Source organism: Anopheles funestus, chromosome 3RL, assembly GCF_943734845.2.
Source record: "Anopheles funestus chromosome 3RL, idAnoFuneDA-416_04, whole genome shotgun sequence".
Taxonomy (NCBI): Eukaryota; Metazoa; Arthropoda; class Insecta; order Diptera; family Culicidae; genus Anopheles; species Anopheles funestus.
In genome coordinates, this window is record NC_064599.1 from 33,723,908 (window position 1) to 33,742,778 (window position 18,871).

Below are 18,871 nucleotides of genomic sequence, written 5' to 3' on the forward strand. Positions count from 1 at the left end.
TTAAATGAAGCACATAACACAGCAGACTGTGGGCCTGCTACAGGATCGTCCTGATCAAACATTTGATCGTCAAGTTCACAGTGTTTCTCATACCGTTCGATCCTAAATGTATGTAAACAAATTACATCCGTAGCATAAGCGTTTATGTCGTTCTTCCCCTGTTGAACTACGCCTCTTTTCGATTGGATGTAGTGTGCCACGCCTACTAATCAAGCAAGCGCTCCGGGACGGTGCCATGTTGAATGAACCTCCGAACATCGAATGAACCACCGTCATCGCAATACAATTGCATGGGGCGGAAAAGTCGCCGGTTGCTATAATGCAAATAGGAGTGATAGGGTGGAAAACGTCGTCTTCCATCGCTACTGAGGCCAGTTATCTACAAATGTTGGGGTAGATTTCGGATCGCATCAAATGTCCAGCTCGAGGCAGCTTTCGTTTAATGTTGCCATTCAGTTCATTTTAACCACCGAACAGTGTATACGTCTACGCGTAAAGGGACAGTGGCGAGTTGGTGTATTTGCTGGCACTATCGAACTCAATTTGAATGTTGCAGTAATTGCGAAACTATACAAAAGTGACTCTTTATATGGGTTATAGTACTACCAGACCCCGTTCTGCTAACTGCTATAGAGCATTGATATTCAATAAACCAATTTTACAATTTATTTTAAAGCTAATGTACGGCAATAAAACCAAATATTACTTTTGCTTGCATTCATATTGATGTGCAAATAATAAATGCACGTTCAGAAAGTTATTGACCTTCTAAACGTTCTATTTTTGGCAATCTTTCCGAGAAGTAGAAGTTCCTTATCGTATCTATTCTGTAGTCATAATTGCTATTAGAGCCCAACATTTTTTTATGAATTAGAAGAACTGATGTTATAATTTCCAGGCTAACCGATTTTTAAATGCATTCAAATCGTTTGTTTATTTTTCCCGCCATGATTTCTGCCTCTCAACTATGGGCAAATATACTACTCATAATACACTATGGGATTTTAAACTTTGATTTTCTGATTTGATTATTTCTAGTCGAAAAAAGATCTTCTTGATGTTTGTTGTATTCAAATATATTTGTTATGAACTAAATTCTGTTTTTCTTGCAATAAAATTAGTGTACAAATGCAGGTGAATATTTTCCGCGAACAAAATTCCCACCAACAACTATGGGCAAAGCAACACTGCTACACTGGTCAAAATACACTGACTGCTGTCAGTTTTGCTTGTCAATAAAAATTCCACATATGTCATTTCACGATACGTGTGTGTTTGCATGTGTGTGTGTGTGTGTTTTCTTCAAGGATGACGATGATAATAACGAGGGTGTTGTGAAAACGAAAAACGAATTACGGAATAAAATTTGCGTGTGTAAAATTGTCGTGCTTGTATCGTGGAATTCTGTTAACAGTAGAAAGTGTGGTTTACTTGTTTCGATGCATAAATAAGTGTTCCCCTTCCTTTGTATTCAGTTCGCGACTGCGTCACACATTTGCTATGCTTATGATTTGTTCGTATTTTGCTTCAAAGCTTTGTTCCTGGAATCAGTGTATTTGAGGTGATTGTGCTCGTGTATGGCCAGTTTGGCATAATTGTTTGGCCCCCAAAAGTGACGACAACAATGACAAGGGCGTCGAAATACATCACGGAACTGGTCGGGCAACAGCGATCGATTCCCGCATCAAATTCTCCGTCATGTTTCACTCATTAAGGATGCAGTTCTGTGCGTAATCATTCTGCACAATCTTTTCGTGTTTATACTTAGCGAAACGGCTAAGAGGGTGGGAGGTAACAAGGGCAAGTGGCAAAAACGCATAACGCAGTAAGGATGGAGAACAATCCGGGCGAATCGTCGGAGGTCGTGTACGGCACGCACGAAGACTCCGCAATGGTGATGTCAGAAAAGGTAAGATGAAGCCAAGGAAATAACGAAAAGAACTAGACGATGCCTGCCAAAATCGTATGCACAGAGTGCGTTGCTTTAGCAGTCGTCTAGCAACCGTCGTACCCACTTCAAGGCCTCCGCCGTTATCAGATTCCTCTTGTACACAACCAAAGCACTATCCCCGTCCCTAGCTGACAAATGAGAATGACCGATTATGCATTCCGGTTTGGGTGTCCAGCAGTTCCGCTTGGAGCAGCGGCTATATGAAAGAGCAGACACTAAATCTAATTAGCTGCTCCGTGCATATGCTCGGTCGGTTGCGTCTTTTGGTTGCAATCTGGCACCGAACTTGTTCACCGAATGTGTAAAGCTTGTAATTGGACACCGTCATTTCATTGTTTGAGACGCGGAATGACGTCCATAAATAACTTTAAATCATCTGTTACGGCAAAAACATGTTTTCTTAAAGTACAATTCTAGCCAGGTAACGCCCTAAGATCATAATCTCAAAAAACAAACTGAAACACGACGTCCTAGTTTTGGTAGAACAGCTGACGAAAACATTTCCTACGAAATAAACACAAAAGAATAACTAAACTACGAAAGGACACAGAGCAAAAGGACACGGAGCGAAAGGACAGTCAGAAGAAGAAGAAGAACAGCAAAGCAAAGGACGAACAATGGGATCGATTGTTCAAAACAATATATAAGAGGAACATTTGAGAGGAGCTAAGTAGTCAAGATTTACCGTGCTAAGCGTGAACATCGAGTGTGTCGAAATAAACGAAAACCTCACAGCCGTGAAAGTTTATATGTTTTCTTCAAAACATAATTTGGTCCTTCGAACCGGATACACAAGTAATCCGTAATACGCGCCATTACAACATAGTGTCAGTGGACGTATCAGTGCAGTGCAGTGCAGTGCAGTGCTGTGAAGTTTAAAAAAAAATATGCCAATCGAACATTCTCCGACAGGGTCGGTTGCTGGGGAGGCGCATCAAAGGGAGGATTCATCCAGTGCAGGTTTCCAGGGTTTTGAGATGCAGGACAATAAAAACCAAATGGAACGGACAAGAGAGCATTTGGAGTGGCAACTTGGTCGTTTAGAAAGAATGTTGGACTGCAGAACAACTGACCTGTTTGCAGTTAGAACCATCGGTGATCGTGTGAAACGGCTTGCTGAGCAATACCAAGCGCTGTACGCCAGTATCCTCGAAGTAGCATCAGATGACCAAATTCCTAGTGCATCAAAGCAATATGAACTATTCGACGATCGAATATTTGAATTGACAACGAGAGTGGATCAACAGATTGCAATTCTTACACCCTTACCTGAAACACCAAATCCATACCCTATGAAACTGGCTGGACAAAGTCGCGTGAAGCTTCCTGTCATCAAGCTACCATACTTTGATGGCAACATCAAGGACTGGCCTGCGTTCCGTGATGCGTTTCGTTCGCTGATCGACTCATCAGAAAACTTAACGGATTGTGATAAACTGAATTATCTCGTCGCGTCGCTAGCTAAGGAAGCTCGATCAGTGGTTGATTCCATCAGTATTACATCAGACAACTATTCAGTCGCATGGGGCTTACTGACAGAGCGCTACGAAAATAAATATGTCATCGTGAAGGCTTTTTGAAATCCAACCAATGAAAAAGGAGTGTTCGGAAACACTCAACAAACTGGTGGATGAGTTTGAGAAGAACTTGCGAATGCTAGAAAAAGAAGGAGAAAGGGTCGAGGGATGGAGTACTCTCCTAGTGTTTCGTTTAAGCTCTCTTTTGGACTCCACAACTATGCGACATTGGGAGTTACACAGAAGATCAACAAAGATTCCAACATACGCGGATTTGATTACTTTCCTACGCGGTCATGTTCATGTGTTGAAATCCGTTAGTAAAGCATCGAACATCAGGACACCGGAATCTTCACGTTCAGCATCCCATAGCGGCATTAAGCACCAACCACAACGGCAACAAACAGTGCATGCAACGACAGATAATGCAGAGAAGTGTGTGGTTTGTAGTGCAGTGAAACATTCTGTATTCCGTTGTGAAGTGTTTAACAAAATGAGTGTTGCCGACAGAAGAAATCTGGTTCAGTCGAAAAATCTGTGCTTCAACTGCCTTTCATCATCCCACAAGCGAAATCAGTGTACGTCTAGTTCATGTAAAGTTTGCGGAGCCAAACACCACACAATGCTGCACAACCAGGAAGACTCGGTAACTAAAAGCCCTTCTGACGCACCCGCGGCAGAAACCAGCGCGCTCACGTCGTCACAATCTCTGACTCATTGTTCAGTGAATGAACGAAGTACCACCGTGCTACTACAGACGGTAGTACTGAAGGTAGTAGACTCTAACGGACAACCTCAATTAGTTCGCGCATTGCTCGATTCAGCATCGCAGCTAAATATTGTCAGTTCGCGGCTGATTCAACGTCTCCGCATACCCAGACAGAGAGAACATCATTCCATCGGAGGTATTGGACAGTCTGCAACCGTCTCGAAACATGCAGTTCATCTCGTGCTTCAATCCCGAAATAGCGACTACACTACTACCGCAAAATTCAGGATACTTAATCAGGTTACGCGCGATCTTCCAGTATTTAAGGTAAATACATCGAAATGGAAGATGCCGGAACATATTGATCTTGCGGATCCTTCCTTCTACGAACCCGGACCGATCGATCTAATCATCGGAGTAGAACTCTACTTTGACATCGTGGAAGAAGGACTTACAAAACTGCCGTATGGAAAGTTGGCTTTACAGAACACTGTATTCGGATGGGTAGTGGCTGGAAGAGTCGCGGTTGACAACCCTAGCACGGACACTTCAATTGCGATGCATATTAACAGTTCAACGATTGAAGAGCAGTTAGGCAAATTTTGGGAGCTTGAAACATGCCGATCCACCAGCATACTATCAGTGGAGGAAAGTGTTTGCGAAAAGCAGTTTACAGACACAACAGTTCGGAATGCAGATGGCCGATTCATTGTGCATTTGCCTAAACGAAAAGAGAAGCTTTCTCTTCTGGGAAATTCTAAGGAGATTGCCATTCGCCGCTTTCAGTCCTTAGAACGTCGATTATCCTCAAATCCAACCTTGAAGACTGCTTATTCCGAATTTATCCACGAGTATATTCAGCTGAACCATATGAGTGAAGTAAGTGATCAGACGACCGATGAATCATCATGCTGCTATTACTTACCACATCACTGCGTGGTACGACCGGACAGTACCACAACGAAATTGCGTGTAGTGTTCGACGCATCTTGTGCTTCCGATTCGGGAGTATCATTGAATGATGCTTTGATGATTGGGCCAACATTACAAGATGATCTGCTGTCCATCCTTCTTCGCTTCCGGACACCGAAATTCGTAATGATAGCAGATATCGAGAAAATGTATCGGCAGATCCTCGTCAGCCCAGTCGATCGCCCTTTACAACGAATCATCTGGCGTGATTCTACAACCGAACGACTACGCACCTTTCAACTGAATACGGTGACCTATGGAACATCATGTGCACCGTATTTAGCCACCAAATCCCTGCAAGTGCTCGCTGAACATGGAGCTACAACACACCCTGAAGCAGCTGTAATCCTTAAACGAGATTTTTACATGGATGATATGCTGACCGGAGTTGACAACATCAAAGAAGGCCAAACGGTATGTCAACAACTAAACGATCTTTTATCCACAGGAGGATTTTGCTTGAGGAAATGGGCAACCAATTGCCAAGCTATCTTCCAGCACCTACCACACCATCTACAAGACGAGCGCAATGTCTACAACCTGGACTCCAAGACGGCAATAATCAAAACGCTTGGATTAAAATATCATCCATCCGATGATGTCTTCCTGTTTGATGTTCCGAAGTGGGTTACAGCAGACTCCATTACGAAACGAATTGCCGTATCAGATTCAGCCAAACTGTTTGATCCGCTGGGATTGGTGGGACCCGTCATTGTTTTGGCCAAAATGTTTCTGCAGGAACTCTGGATGCTACAGCTAACCTGGGATGAACCGCTCGACCAGGAGTTGCAAGGCCGGTGGTTAACATTTCGAGAGCAACTAACAAGCCTGAAGTCTTTAAAAATCCAACGTCGAGTACTTACCAACAAATTGGGTTCTGTTCAGATGCATTGTTTCTGTGATGCATCGGAGCGAGCATATGGAGCGGCAATATATATTCGATCTGTAGACGAGGATGGACGAGCGACAGTTAATCTACTCACGGCTAAATCCAGAGTTGCTCCCCTTGGAAACTCTCGTAAGCAAAGGAGAATTTGTTTACCGCGTTTGGAATTATCTGCCGCACTTTTAGCAGCTCATCTTTACGAGAAGGTTACTAACGCGTTAAACTTTCGGGTGGAGACTTCTTTCTGGTCTGACTCTACAATAGTACTTCATTGGTTGGCTTCAAGTCCGTCGCGATGGAAGACGTTTGTGGCCAACCGAGTGTCGGAAATTCAACATGTGACTTCAGGGCTACCATGGTATCATGTTCCGGGGAAGCAGAACCCAGCCGACATCATTTCTCGTGGTATGGATCCGGAGCATCTCGCGTCTTGTGACCTGTGGTGGCATGGACCTGACTGGCTAACCAAGTCAAAGGTGGAATGGCCCATTACTGGTTTGACCATGGATACCGATTTTGAATCCGACGCGCTTGAGCAACGACAAGTGTCGCTGATTACACAAGCTGTACCCCCTAACCCACTGTATGATTTACATTCTTCCTACTCTGGTCTTCAACGCAGGATCGCATGGCTGTATCGGTTCATCTACAATTCCAAGCCAGCCAACCGCGGAAAGAGACGACGATCGCATTTAACGTTGGAGGAACTGGACAATGCCACCAAATGTCTAGTACGCCTAGCTCAACGTGAAGCTTTTGGTAACGATCTTTCCAGTTTATCAAAGGGTATTCAAATCAACAAAAAGTCACCACTGAAATTGCTAGCACCGTACGTGGAAGATGGACTACTGAGAGTAGGTGGGCGTCTTCGACATGCTGCGATTTCAAACGACCGAAAACATCCTTACATACTGCCAGCGGGTCATCCATTGACTGAGAAACTGGCCACGTACTACCATCATAAATTTCTTCATGCCGGTCCGCAGCTTCTTATTGCTAGCATTAGAGAACGGTTTTGGCCGTTACGCGCCAAAAACCTAGCAAGAAGAATAGTGCATTCCTGTCATCGATGCTTCCGCTGCCGACCCACCGTACAGCAACAAATAATGGGTGATCTACCGGCCGAGCGAGTCACTCCAACTTTCCCCTTTCTTCAAACCGGTGTCGATTTGTGTGGTCCCATTCATCATCGACCCTCTCAACGCAAGGCACAGCCGATTAAGGGATATGTGGCGATCTTCATATGTATGACGGTCAAAGCTGTCCATCTGGAACTGGTTGCTGATTTGTCCACGAACGCATTTCTGGCGGCACTTCGAAGGTTCATCTCGCGACGTGGAAAACCAGCCTTAATCGAGTGTGACAACGCCAAAAATTTCCTGGGTGCATCTCGCGAGATTGCTTCACTGGCGAAGCAATTCAACAACGAATGGCGAACTAAGGTAACCACTTCTTGCGTTGACGAAGGTATCCCTTTCAAGTTCATCCCTCCTCGATCGCCAAATTTTGGAGGCCTCTGGGAGGCCGCCGTCAAATCTTTCAAATCTCATCTTCGGCCTACCTTAGGAAACGCAATCCTTACGAGCGAAGAAATGAACACTCTACTCATTCAAATTGAAGGATGCCTGAACTCGAGACCCCTAACCCCGCTGTCTAGCGAACCGTCGGATATGGAGGTATTGACTCCAGGTCATTTTTTAATTCATCGCCCCATCGTGTCTCTTACCGAACCTTCGCTGGAGAATCTACCGTGGAACCGTCTCGATAGGTGGCAACAGGTTCAGGAATATCTTAGACGATTATGGAAAAGATGGTCAACCGACTACTTATCCGGCTTGCAGCCCCGCACAAAATGGACCCAGCAGCGCAACAACATTCAGCATGGAACGATGGTTCTTTTAAAGGAGGACGGGTTGCCGCCCTTCAAATGGTGTCTCGGGCGGATTATACAAGTCGTCAAAGGCGCAGACGACAATATACGCGTGGTAGTGGTTAAAACAAAAGACGGGGAATTTAAAAGAGGTATCTCAAAAATTTGCGTTCTTCCGAGCCGCGAGCAACTGGCTGATTAGGGTTGAATTAGGGTCGAGTAATTCAACGCGGGGGAATATGTTACGGCAAAAACATGTTTTCTTAAAGTACAATTCTAGCCAGGTAACGCCCTAAGATCATAATCTCAAAAAACAAACTGAAACACGACGTCCTAGTTTTGGTAGAACAGCTGACGAAAACATTTCCTACGAAATAAACACAAAAGAATAACTAAACTACGAAAGGACACAGAGCAAAAGGACACGGAGCGAAAGGACAGTCAGAAGAAGAAGAAGAACAGCAAAGCAAAGGACGAACAATGGGATCGATTGTTCAAAACAATATATAAGAGGAACATTTGAGAGGAGCTAAGTAGTCAAGATTTACCGTGCTAAGCGTGAACATCGAGTGTGTCGAAATAAACGAAAACCTCACAGCCGTGAAAGTTTATATGTTTTCTTCAAAACATCATCGTTTGAGAACGATAAGCATGGTTTCGAAAGCGCCCTAGCATGTACAATATGGACTGATAAATTAATTTGATGTAACACTGCTTACTATGTTTTAATGGAAGTATGTATACGAGCGAACACTAATCTTTGTTTACCTTATGTTTGTTATAGGTGCAATCGCTAGCTGGGAGCATTTATCAGGAATTCGAACGTATGATTCAACGCTACGATGAGGATGTCGTGAAAACACTCATGCCACTGCTGGTGAACGTGCTCGAATGTCTCGATTCAGCGTACCAAACGAATCAGGAACAGGATGTTGAGCTAGAGCTGCTACGGGAGGACAATGAGCAACTCGTCACACAGTACGAGCGTGAGAAAAATGCTCGCAAACAATCCGAGCAGAAGCTGCTCGAGACGGAAGATTTGGCCGAGCAGGAGAACAAGGAGTTGGCCAGCCGTCTCGAGTCGTTGGAAAGTATTGTGCGCATGCTAGAGCTAAAGCACAAGAACAGTATGGACCATGCCAGCCGGCTCGAGGAGCGCGAATCGGAACTGAAGAAGGAGTACAGCAAGTTACACGAACGGTACACGGAGCTGTTCAAAACACACGTCGACTACATGGAACGTACGAAGCTAATGATGGGTAATTCAACCCATTCGCAAGCAGGATCTGCCTCGGAACGGTTGGATGTTTCACGATCGCGTCTAATGCCGATGATGCGCTCAACCGGGCCTGTTTCGTATGGGTTTGCTTCGCTGGAAAACTCTACCATGCTCGATACGGAAACGCTATGCAGCGAGGAGGACAGTGGGCCCGATTCTGGACCACCTTCGCTGCAGAATGAAATCGAAACGAAAGCCACCGAAAAGGTGGAAGAAGTTGATTCGGCCACGACAACACCCGGTGATGGTATGGCAACGAGCTCAACCGCGAAGGTACTCCAGAGCCCGACCACCGGTGGTGTATCGGGCAAAACAACCACCAAGAAGGAGCAACGTTCGGCCAACACACTTTATCAGGAGCTTTCGTTTCAAGACGATAATTTGGAGAGTGAAGAAAACGAAATTACCGGTGCCTGGGTACATCCCGGAGATTATGCATCATCAGGTATGGCATTGTACGGGGTTGTTTGGCATGTAAAGCGTTGTTCATTCATCATAAACATGTGCTACACAACGTCATTAATGGGACACCGTTTGTAACAAGCTCATGCCTGATCGTTAAACATATTTTACTACAATTTTTGTTTCTACTCACTTTCTACCACATGTACCACATGGTGTTAAATGTTAACAAATTATTCATAAAAAAATATTTGTATGGGAAAATACAAATAAAAAATATTTATTTGAGGTTTAAAATAAGCTCATTTTATGTTTTAAATCATGGCATTTCTTCAAAACATACCTTAACTACAAAGATAATTGCTACAAAATTTAACTGAAAGCAATTATAAATCAAATGTGTTAACCAATCCATTACAGCATGATTAATCTTCTTTATTTAGTATTATTTGTTTTTCGTCATTCATTATTTATCGAGTACCAATGGTACCAAGCTCATGTTATTACGACCACACGTTACATTAGACATGCTCATCAATCAATCATGCATTTGGCATGTCCGCAAAACCTCTTAACGCTTCTCTTTACTAATTGCTCCCTTTTTTCCATACGCTTTTCTTCTACCTTGCAGCTAACGATAACTTTTTCGGTAAGTAATACGTTACACGTTATCTAGTGTAGTTTTGTGTATGTTGCTGTATACTAATATAAAAGTTAATTACGCGCCAGATTTGATAAAACATTTGCTTTTATTTTGTTTTCTTTAAGGCATGGGCAAAGAGGTTGAAAATTTGATAATGGAAAACAACGAGCTATTAGCGACCAAGTGAGTATTGTTTACTGTGCTAATAACCGGTTCTAAATAATGTTTTAAACATTAAAAAATGTATCACCACTCCCACTAGGAATGCACTGAACATCGTGAAGGACGATCTTATTGTGAAAGTCGACGAGCTGACGGGTGAAATTGAAATTCTCCGCGAAGAGCTAAATGCCGTCATACTGGCACGGAACAAACTGAAAGCGAAGGTTACCGAGCTGGAGGAGGAGCTGAAAAAAACGAAAGCCCAAGTAAAGCAGGCCTCATCGTCAGCGACAGACCAAGAGGAAGAGGGCGATGTACCGATGGCGCAGCGCAAACGCTTCACCCGCGTCGAGATGGCGCGCGTTCTTATGGAGCGCAACCAGTACAAGGAGCGCTTCATGGAGCTGCAGGATGCCGTACGCTGGACGGAGATGATGCGTGCCTCGCGGGTAGAAAACCTGGACAAGAAATCGAAGCAAGGCATTTGGAAGTTTTTTAGTAATCTCTTTAGCTCCAACGATAGGCCAACGAATGAGTCCCCCGGGCGACTACATCAGCGCTATGGTGGCGTTAGTGCGCAAACGCACGGTGCCGCCTCGCTGCTGCCTGCCATGCCCGAGGGACGTATGCTCATTGGGGCAGGCAATAGTGGCGGCGGTGGCGGTGGTGGTGGAGGTGGCAGTATCGGTGGGCTGGTAGGTGCCGGCACTTCGACTGCCCTCTTACGCAGTGGCCATGCAAGCAACATACTGGTGCTATCGAAGGAACCGGAGCTGACACAATCGGAGCGTGCGATGCAACGGCGCCGGGACCAGTACCGGCAGGTGAGGGCACACGTACAGAAGGAGGACGGTCGGCTGCAAGCGTACGGTTGGAGTTTACCTAGTCTAAAACCATCGAACGCGACGGGCGCGAATGGTGGTGTTGGTGGTGGAGGTATCGGAGGTATAGGACGTCCTACCGGCAGCGGTGTACCGGTACCGGTTCCAGTCTACTGTCGCCCGCTGGCAGAAGCTAGTCCGCACATGAAAGTGTGGTGTGCCAGTGGCGTTAATCTGCAGGGCGGTTACACGAAGGACGGTGGTTGCATTGTCGGTGCCGCTAGCATATTTTATGCGAAAGACACAACCGGCGGTGGGGCGCAAATCACCGAACTTACCGCCGATGAGGCAACGGTAGAACCGAAGGATTTGGGTGAACTGTTGGAACGGAAATTGCTCGCTCTTGGCGGCCCGAATTCGCTCGATGCGGACAGCGAGCTTAGTTCGTACGTGTGGATCTGTACCAGCACCCATTCCGCTAGTACCGTAACGGTGATCGATGCTAAAAATCCTTCCGAAGTGTTGGACTCATTTCCGGTGTGCCAAAACCACTTGCTGTGCATCTGTACGGTTCGTGGTGCACTGGAAATGGACTACGCAATGCTGGAAAACAGTGAAGTTACCAAATCGGGTAAGAATCACAATGGCGAAACGGTTGGAAAACATTTTTTTTCATGAATCGATTAATTTCTCTGTAGGTAAAATGCTTGAAAAACCCGGCGAATCTCCTGATGATATTGGTAAGGTTGCGTACGAAAGGGTTGTACGCACGCACACCGAATCCGCTACGACGTCGATCGATGAGAGCAAAGGTACAGAGCAAGCACAAGAAGTGGTACCACCATCGGATACATGCCCAGAACAAGCTACCGAAGCTGGCAACGATCGTGATCTTAATCATAACAGTAAGGTAATGATTCGCGCTGCTGTTGGCATATATATGTGCTGGGCAACGAGCGCTGACAAAAAGGTGAAAAATTTGTCAAAACGGAGCTTTTGTCACTTTTTTGAGCTTTTGACAAAATTTTATTTTGTGGAAAATCCACGAAAAATGTTGACAAGAATGGTGACAAAAAGTTGACAAAATTTTGACGTTCGCTCAAAACGTAAACAAGCGCGCTTTAAAGAATTGCAGACCATTGCGGTGTTCTCTTTGGTTAAATTAACTGTATTTCATCCCTGTAAGGACACGGACCATCTTAATCAATTAATTTGTAGCCAAAATCACTGTAAAACTGCTTACATCGCGTTGAACATTCGTGTACGTTGAAGATGATGAAGATTTTGTCAATCATGGGTTGCTATGTTTTGTCAAAGTGTACAAATGTGTGCACGGCCACGAAAAAAACTATTTTTCGCAGTTGACAAGCTGTTTTTGTCACTTGAAAAATTTGTCATCTTTTTGTCAGCCCTCGTTGCCCAGCACCTTATGAAGAACTTGATCTGATGTTGATATCAATTCCCTTTTGCTTTTGTAGTCCTCTAATGACACTCCCGATAACGTAGACACAAAAGACATCGCGATTGCTGTGGATGGTAACGATAATACGATCGGTGAGACGACCTCCTCACCCAGCAGACAACAACAGTCGACGGCTGCGATCGAGGAATCCATCTCCTCGATCGGACCGACGATGTGGCTTGGTGCCCAAAACGGTATGCTGTATGTGCACAGTTCCGTCGCACGATGGAACGTGTGTTTGCACAAAATCAAACTACCGGACTCGGTCCTATCGATCGTGCACGTAGAATCGCGTGTGATTGTGGCGCTGGCGAACGGTACGTTGGCAGTATTTCGGCGCCAGGTAAACGGCGAATGGGATCTTAACAGCTACCATCTGCTAACGCTCGGCTCGCCGAAATATTCTGTGCGCTGCCTTACGATCGTTGGCGATAAGGTGTGGGCTGCACATCGCAACAAGATCCACGTGATCGATCCGATCACACTGTGCATTCTGAAATCGTTCGAAGCGCATCCACGCAAGGAAAGTCAAATACGCCAAATGGCCACTACCGGGCTGGGTGTGTGGGTATCGATAAGGTAAGATTTGGTGAAAGTGTGAAGAACAGGACGAGGGGTAGAGCGAAAGATGAATTGCCTTTTTTTTGTTGTTACTCCATTAGATTGGACTCCACACTAAGGCTGTTTTCGGCGGAAACGTACGATCATCTGGAAGATATCGACATTGATCCGTATGTGTCGAAGATGCTGGGAACGGGCAAGCTCGGCTTTTCCTTTGTACGTATTACCGCTCTACTGGTATCGTGCAATAGGCTGTGGATAGGTAAGTCCCTAGACTCGACATCTGCTGCCTCATCCCCATATTAATCCCGCCTATTGTGCTTGTGGTTTTTAGGAACCGGTAACGGTGTAGTGATTTCCGTTCCACTGACTGACGCTAGCGGGGCTTCCAATACACCGTACTCCCCGCGATTCGCAAATGCTCAACTTTCGTTCCATGGGCACCGCGACGCAGTGAAATTTTTCGTGTCCGTACCGATGAACCCACCCAACCAGGGTTTGCCAACCACTTCGAAGGATATGCTGGTTATATCCGGCGGAGAAGGATACATCGATTTTCGGTTAGGTAAGTACTGTGTGCCGCTTTTTTTTTACTTTAGATGATGCATGCTTTTTTCGTTAACTTTCTTTGTTGTAACTTTAACGTTAAGCTGCAAGAACGTAAGAATCACATGAATAATCATCCCGTCGGTCGCATGCGCAGAACGTTTATGCTAATTGAGCCATAGAACCATTCAATTCTTGCAATGCTAAATGTTCTGCTATAAGCTACATTAACGCCTTACAAATGCGCTGTTAGTTGCATGTGCAAGCAGAAGACATGTTTTAAATTAATTGTTAAGAATTAAATAGTTTGCCTAGCGTTTATAATTTAATGTTGTGCAGTGGAAATGCAATTCATTTAATTAAGTTTAGCCTTTATCAACCATTTAGCATTAAGTTAGGCCTGTGTTTGGAAGATGTTTTCTTTTCTTTTTAAAGTATTTGCTGCTTTGCATTGAATTGTCTCTAGTGATAAGATGAATAATGAATCTGAATGATGTGTTTATCGTTGTATTGTAGCCCGAACAATAGTCCCTTATTCGTGTCCTAGCTGATCGTTGAACACCTTTAACACATTGCGTACGACTTTAGTTTCACTCCGTCACATTATTGTTCTTCCCTTTTCTCTTTTTTCCCCTCTCTTTTTTCTCTTTCTCTCTCTTCTAGAAGAAATAGTAGAAGATGTATGCGATGCCGCAACGCACTTATTAGTTTGGCGTGTTAGTTCATCGTATGATGATGATTTATCTGTTTGTAGTTAAAATTTGCCCACATATACATATATTTTCCATAGAAGAAAGTATATAGTGAAAAACAAATAAAAGAAATGCAACCGGGTTAAACAAAAACGGTCCATGAACCACCCCCCAAAAATACGAACCAAAACACAAGTATCCACCCCTATAATTCACGAACATATTTGCAAAAGGTATGTTGCTTTTAGTTTGTTTTTATTTTCTTTTTGACAATGTTTTTTTTTCTTCTTGTTTGCTTTATCAATTTCTTCTAATCAATTTATATACATCTGTTAATGGTGGAATAATGGGTTTTAAATTAGTTAGTTTTTAATTTGCTTCGGAAAATTGTATGTTTGCGCTTTTGCTTTAAAGCTAGCAGTTTTTCTTTTGTTGTAAATATGCTTTTTAGAGCGGTTGGGAAAGATTGGGGTTTTTTTTTTACATGAGCTTAGTCGTTCTGCATTAACGCAATGTAAAGTGAGCGTATTATTGCAGTACATTGTTTTATTATTTACTAGAAACGTAAGGAAATTCGTACGGTTTTGGTTTTCCTTTAAGCATTATATACACGCGTGCAAAAATAGCCGGCTATAGTAACATAAGTTGATATAGTTACTTTATTTTATAATTTAATAGGAAAACGTTTTTGTAAAATATGTTTTAAATTAACATGATTTAATGTAGGTGAAATGTTTCATTAATTAATACGACTTATAAGTTCTGCAATGGCAGAAATGTCAAGAAGCGTAAAAGTATTAGAATGTATTCGACGGTTAAGAAAAGTCTTTTATTTACTTTCTTTTAATCCATTATTTTTTAGCTTTTTATATGTTATAGTTACAACTTGTTTTTGCAATAGTTTTGATAATTTACCGATCGTTATTCTCCTTCGTTAGTATGTTTCAACTTGTCTTTCTCACTATTTTTCTCTACCACTTGTACTGTGTTTTGCCCGTCAATGTTCATCCATTTTCGGTTTTGTAATATATGTGTAAAAAATTTAAATAAACTAGGGATGGTTTTCTTCTCATAGCTTCAGAAAATCTACTCATTATCGGCTATGTAAATATAATGGCAAAGTGAAGTTTGCCCGTTGTGTGTTCGCTTATTACAAGATGAAGTACTACATTTTTCAATGTCATTCTCATTTTTCGGCATTTTCTTCCCAGGTGACGGTGACATGGAGGCCAGCGTTGAACTCGAACCGAACCAAACCATAGAGAATCGCAATGAAAAAAGCTACATTATCGTGTGGAAAGTCAGCAATCGTTAGGTTCGACGTTGAACGGACTTGGTGCAAACAATTAGCTCACCCAGTATAATCGTGGCTTTACTTTAAACATTCTACGCATAACCCTTCGAAGGCGAAAACAAGTTTACTTACATCTTGTGGTAGATACACAAGAAACCACTACGGCAAAGCAAAAGCTACATACACACATACACAGCGAGTCAGCGGAACGGTTGGTAGAACGATGAAGACGATACAAGTATTGCCTAGTGTTGTTCCGGGTTTGTGGCCGTTTGTTTCTTTTTAACGCGTTGTGTAGTGTCATTGGTTCATTTGCATAAAATAACAACCGTACTAGCGCTACCCTCCCAAAAACAAAACTTATAGATGAAACTTTAAACGTAACACTTTATGTTTAATCAAACATTTTATGTACCAACTAACGTCCCAGTCTCCCAGCGCCCACCTTCAGAGCTGGGGATAGAGTGGAGTGGTTTTCCCGAATCGTGGATTTGTTGTGGCGTTTTACAAATTGTATTAGCTAACATGAAGCTAAAGTTAGTGTGAGCCAACAGAACGACGGTAAACCAATAGTTCCCTTCCTTCCCTAACACGCCAAAGAATAAGTTTAGCGGAGCGTTTGAATCCCTTTCGATACCTTCCGGAAAGGAAAGATACATTTAAACAGTCAGACAAAACGCTATTCACATACTATACTATTATTACGTGCAAAAATTGTGTGCAATGGTTATTTTGTATTATGCGTAACAATACCATTAATATTTATCACAAACGTAGTAGTATGGAGAGCTAAAAAATCGGCGCGATTATGAAATTGGGTTAAATAATAGCAAAAAAAACCCATCCTCACACACTTACATACATACATACACAACTGCAAACACAGGAAAACAAGATCGCAAAGCTTGTGCTACACATATTAAAAACAAAGACTAGCATAGCTGCTAATACAATTTCAGCAACTTTCCTTTCCCTTTCATAGAAAAGTGAGTTCATGTTTTAATTGTGTATATATTACAATGTTACAGAATGAGTTGTATTTAATTTCTACACTAAGTTTCCGGAATAAGTCGTTTTCACCTGTGTAACGTGTATGTTTAGTCATTTTAATGGTGTTATATTTTTAAGATTGTTTTATTTGTTTTTTTTTTTAGTTAAGTTCAGTTCAGTTTAACCATCAACCGATCAGTTAGGAAATGGTTTTTAACACATTACAGTCGTAAAGTGATCATAAGAAGAAATGGCGAATAATGAATACGACAGGTTAGGATAATTTACAAGAAAAACATGCGTATGCTTGTAAAAGCGGTACAGGTGGTAAACGCCCTTATTTTCCGGTACAATGTTTTAACGCTTCGGTTAATAATTGTTTGAAGATAGTAGTTGCAGTGAAAACAATATTCAATTTCCTATTAAATTGTACGCGTTAGTTAAACCATCTCACATGCTATATGGGCTGCAGCTCTTACAGCTTTGCTGCTACGCAGCTGCACTGTTCTAGCTATGTTTTAATTTGTTCGAATATTGCGTACAATATAGTTTGTTAGCGTACCACACCGGAAAGGCGAAAGTGTGCGATAAAGATTCGTAATGTAAAAAATACCCATTTGAAAACAGAAAACAGCAAATACAAGTAACCAATGCATTAATAATTAAAATACTGTTGTTTTTTTCTTAAACCGTTCAGCATCTTCCTCCTACAAGGAAGTGCTGCTTGAAGCCGCTGAATGCCTTTTTCAATGTCATCTAGAGTTCTTTTGTTGATCAAATCAATAGGTAAGTATTTTCAAACGTGTCTTCAATTTTATCTGCCTCGTTTAACGGTATTCTCATGATTTATCAAACTGATTTATTTTAATGTGAATTGGTTGCAATAAGTTTCTTTTCACTCATTGATAAAAGAATAAAAAAAATAAAAATTAAATTTCAACTTGAAAATTTCATAAGGCTACTAGCTTACCCGGCAAACCCAGCTTTGCCCTTAAACATGCCTTTTGTAATTAAAGCAAACATTTTGAGTGTTCAATCTTGATTCGTATGGTATTATTAGAGCGGTGATTAGAGAATATCGTTGATTAACTGAAAATTCTTAAATTATTGCCATTCTCAATCCTCAAGATATTCCCAATCAAAGCAATTTCTTCTGCTTCTGTTGTGGCACTTCTTCTCCTTTTTTGGCACTTCAGGAGGTATTTCTGGCTTTCCTTGACGATTGGGATTTAATACCTGGTACTTCCGTGTAAGGCGCCGATTCCACATGTACCACCGAGCCGCAAATGATTAAATAGCATTTTTTAATTATTCACACACTTGCTTTTTACTTATTTATTTTATTTTATATTTATATTTATTTTACTTATTTTACTTATTTATTTATTATTTATTTATTATTTATCTATTTATTTATTAATTTATTATTTATTTATTTACTATAAATCGTCATGTGGACCTACTTTGATTGATTTATTCGTTAAAAATTTTTTGTTTTGAGAAGTTTTCAACATTATTCGTGTTGAAAAAATGGCTACGCCTTCTTGATAACTCCCGTAGGAAAAACAGAAAAGAACTCATAATATTGGCCAGTTGAGCCGTTTAAGAGGAGTTTGCACACTAACACCGCGACACGAGAATTTTATATGAAAAGATTAAAAAATTATAAAAATTTAGAAATTTCAAAAGGTTCATTTTTGCACCAAGTTTTGCCTATAACTCGGTCAGTATTCAACGGATCGCCAATCTTTAACCTGTGGTCGGTAGATGGCACCAATGGCTATATTTTCTTCTTGGACGGCCATGCCCTCAGATCTCTGTGCCAGAAGTTATTCGAGGAATCAAGTTCCATACCCTGTTTGAGAAAATGTAAAATTTTCCTCATTTTTGCACCAAGTTTTGCGTATAACTCGGTCGGTATTCACCGGATCACCAATCTTTAACCTGTGGTCGATAGATGGCACCAATGGCTACATTTTCTTCTTGGACGGCCATGCCCTCAGATGTCTGTGCCCGAAGTTATTCGAGGAACCAAGTTCCATACCCTGTTTGAGAAAACGTAAAATTTTCCACATTTTTGCACCAAGTTTTGCCTATAACTCGGTCGGTATCCA

The 18,871-nt window shown here is 42.3% G+C and overlaps 2 protein-coding genes across 4 annotated transcripts; both read left to right on the plus strand.

The window, feature by feature from the left end:
- The first annotated feature begins 1,252 nt into the window (after nucleotides 1–1,252).
- On the plus strand, nucleotides 1,253–17,425 carry LOC125770562 (JNK-interacting protein 3). 3 transcript variants are annotated; one of them, XR_007419219.1, is made up of 11 exons: nucleotides 1,253–1,909; nucleotides 8,690–9,629; nucleotides 10,218–10,235; nucleotides 10,355–10,412; nucleotides 10,492–11,843; nucleotides 11,911–12,122; nucleotides 12,691–13,253; nucleotides 13,337–13,497; nucleotides 13,570–13,800; nucleotides 14,445–14,706; nucleotides 15,685–15,798. XR_007419219.1 is itself a non-coding variant. In XM_049440279.1 (10 exons), the coding sequence occupies exons 1-10, from the start codon at nucleotides 1,832–1,834 to the stop codon at nucleotides 15,786–15,788; spliced, it is 3,717 nt and encodes a 1,238-aa protein (XP_049296236.1). In that variant the 5' UTR covers nucleotides 1,254–1,831; the 3' UTR covers nucleotides 15,789–17,425. The 3 variants fall into 3 exon arrangements, 2 of the variants coding, with proteins under 2 accessions (XP_049296236.1, XP_049296237.1); XM_049440279.1 differs by lacking the exon at nucleotides 14,445–14,706 and having other exon boundaries at nucleotides 1,254–1,909; nucleotides 15,685–17,425; XM_049440280.1 differs by lacking the exons at nucleotides 10,218–10,235; nucleotides 14,445–14,706 and having other exon boundaries at nucleotides 1,254–1,909; nucleotides 15,685–17,425.
- LOC125770559 (uncharacterized) lies at nucleotides 3,529–8,205 on the plus strand. The gene is made up of 2 exons (XM_049440276.1): nucleotides 3,529–5,563; nucleotides 5,648–8,205. Exons 1-2 carry the CDS (start codon nucleotides 3,542–3,544, stop codon nucleotides 8,105–8,107), a joined length of 4,482 nt encoding a protein of 1,493 aa, XP_049296233.1. The 5' UTR covers nucleotides 3,529–3,541; the 3' UTR covers nucleotides 8,108–8,205.
- Nucleotides 17,426–18,871: the final 1,446 nt, after the last annotated feature.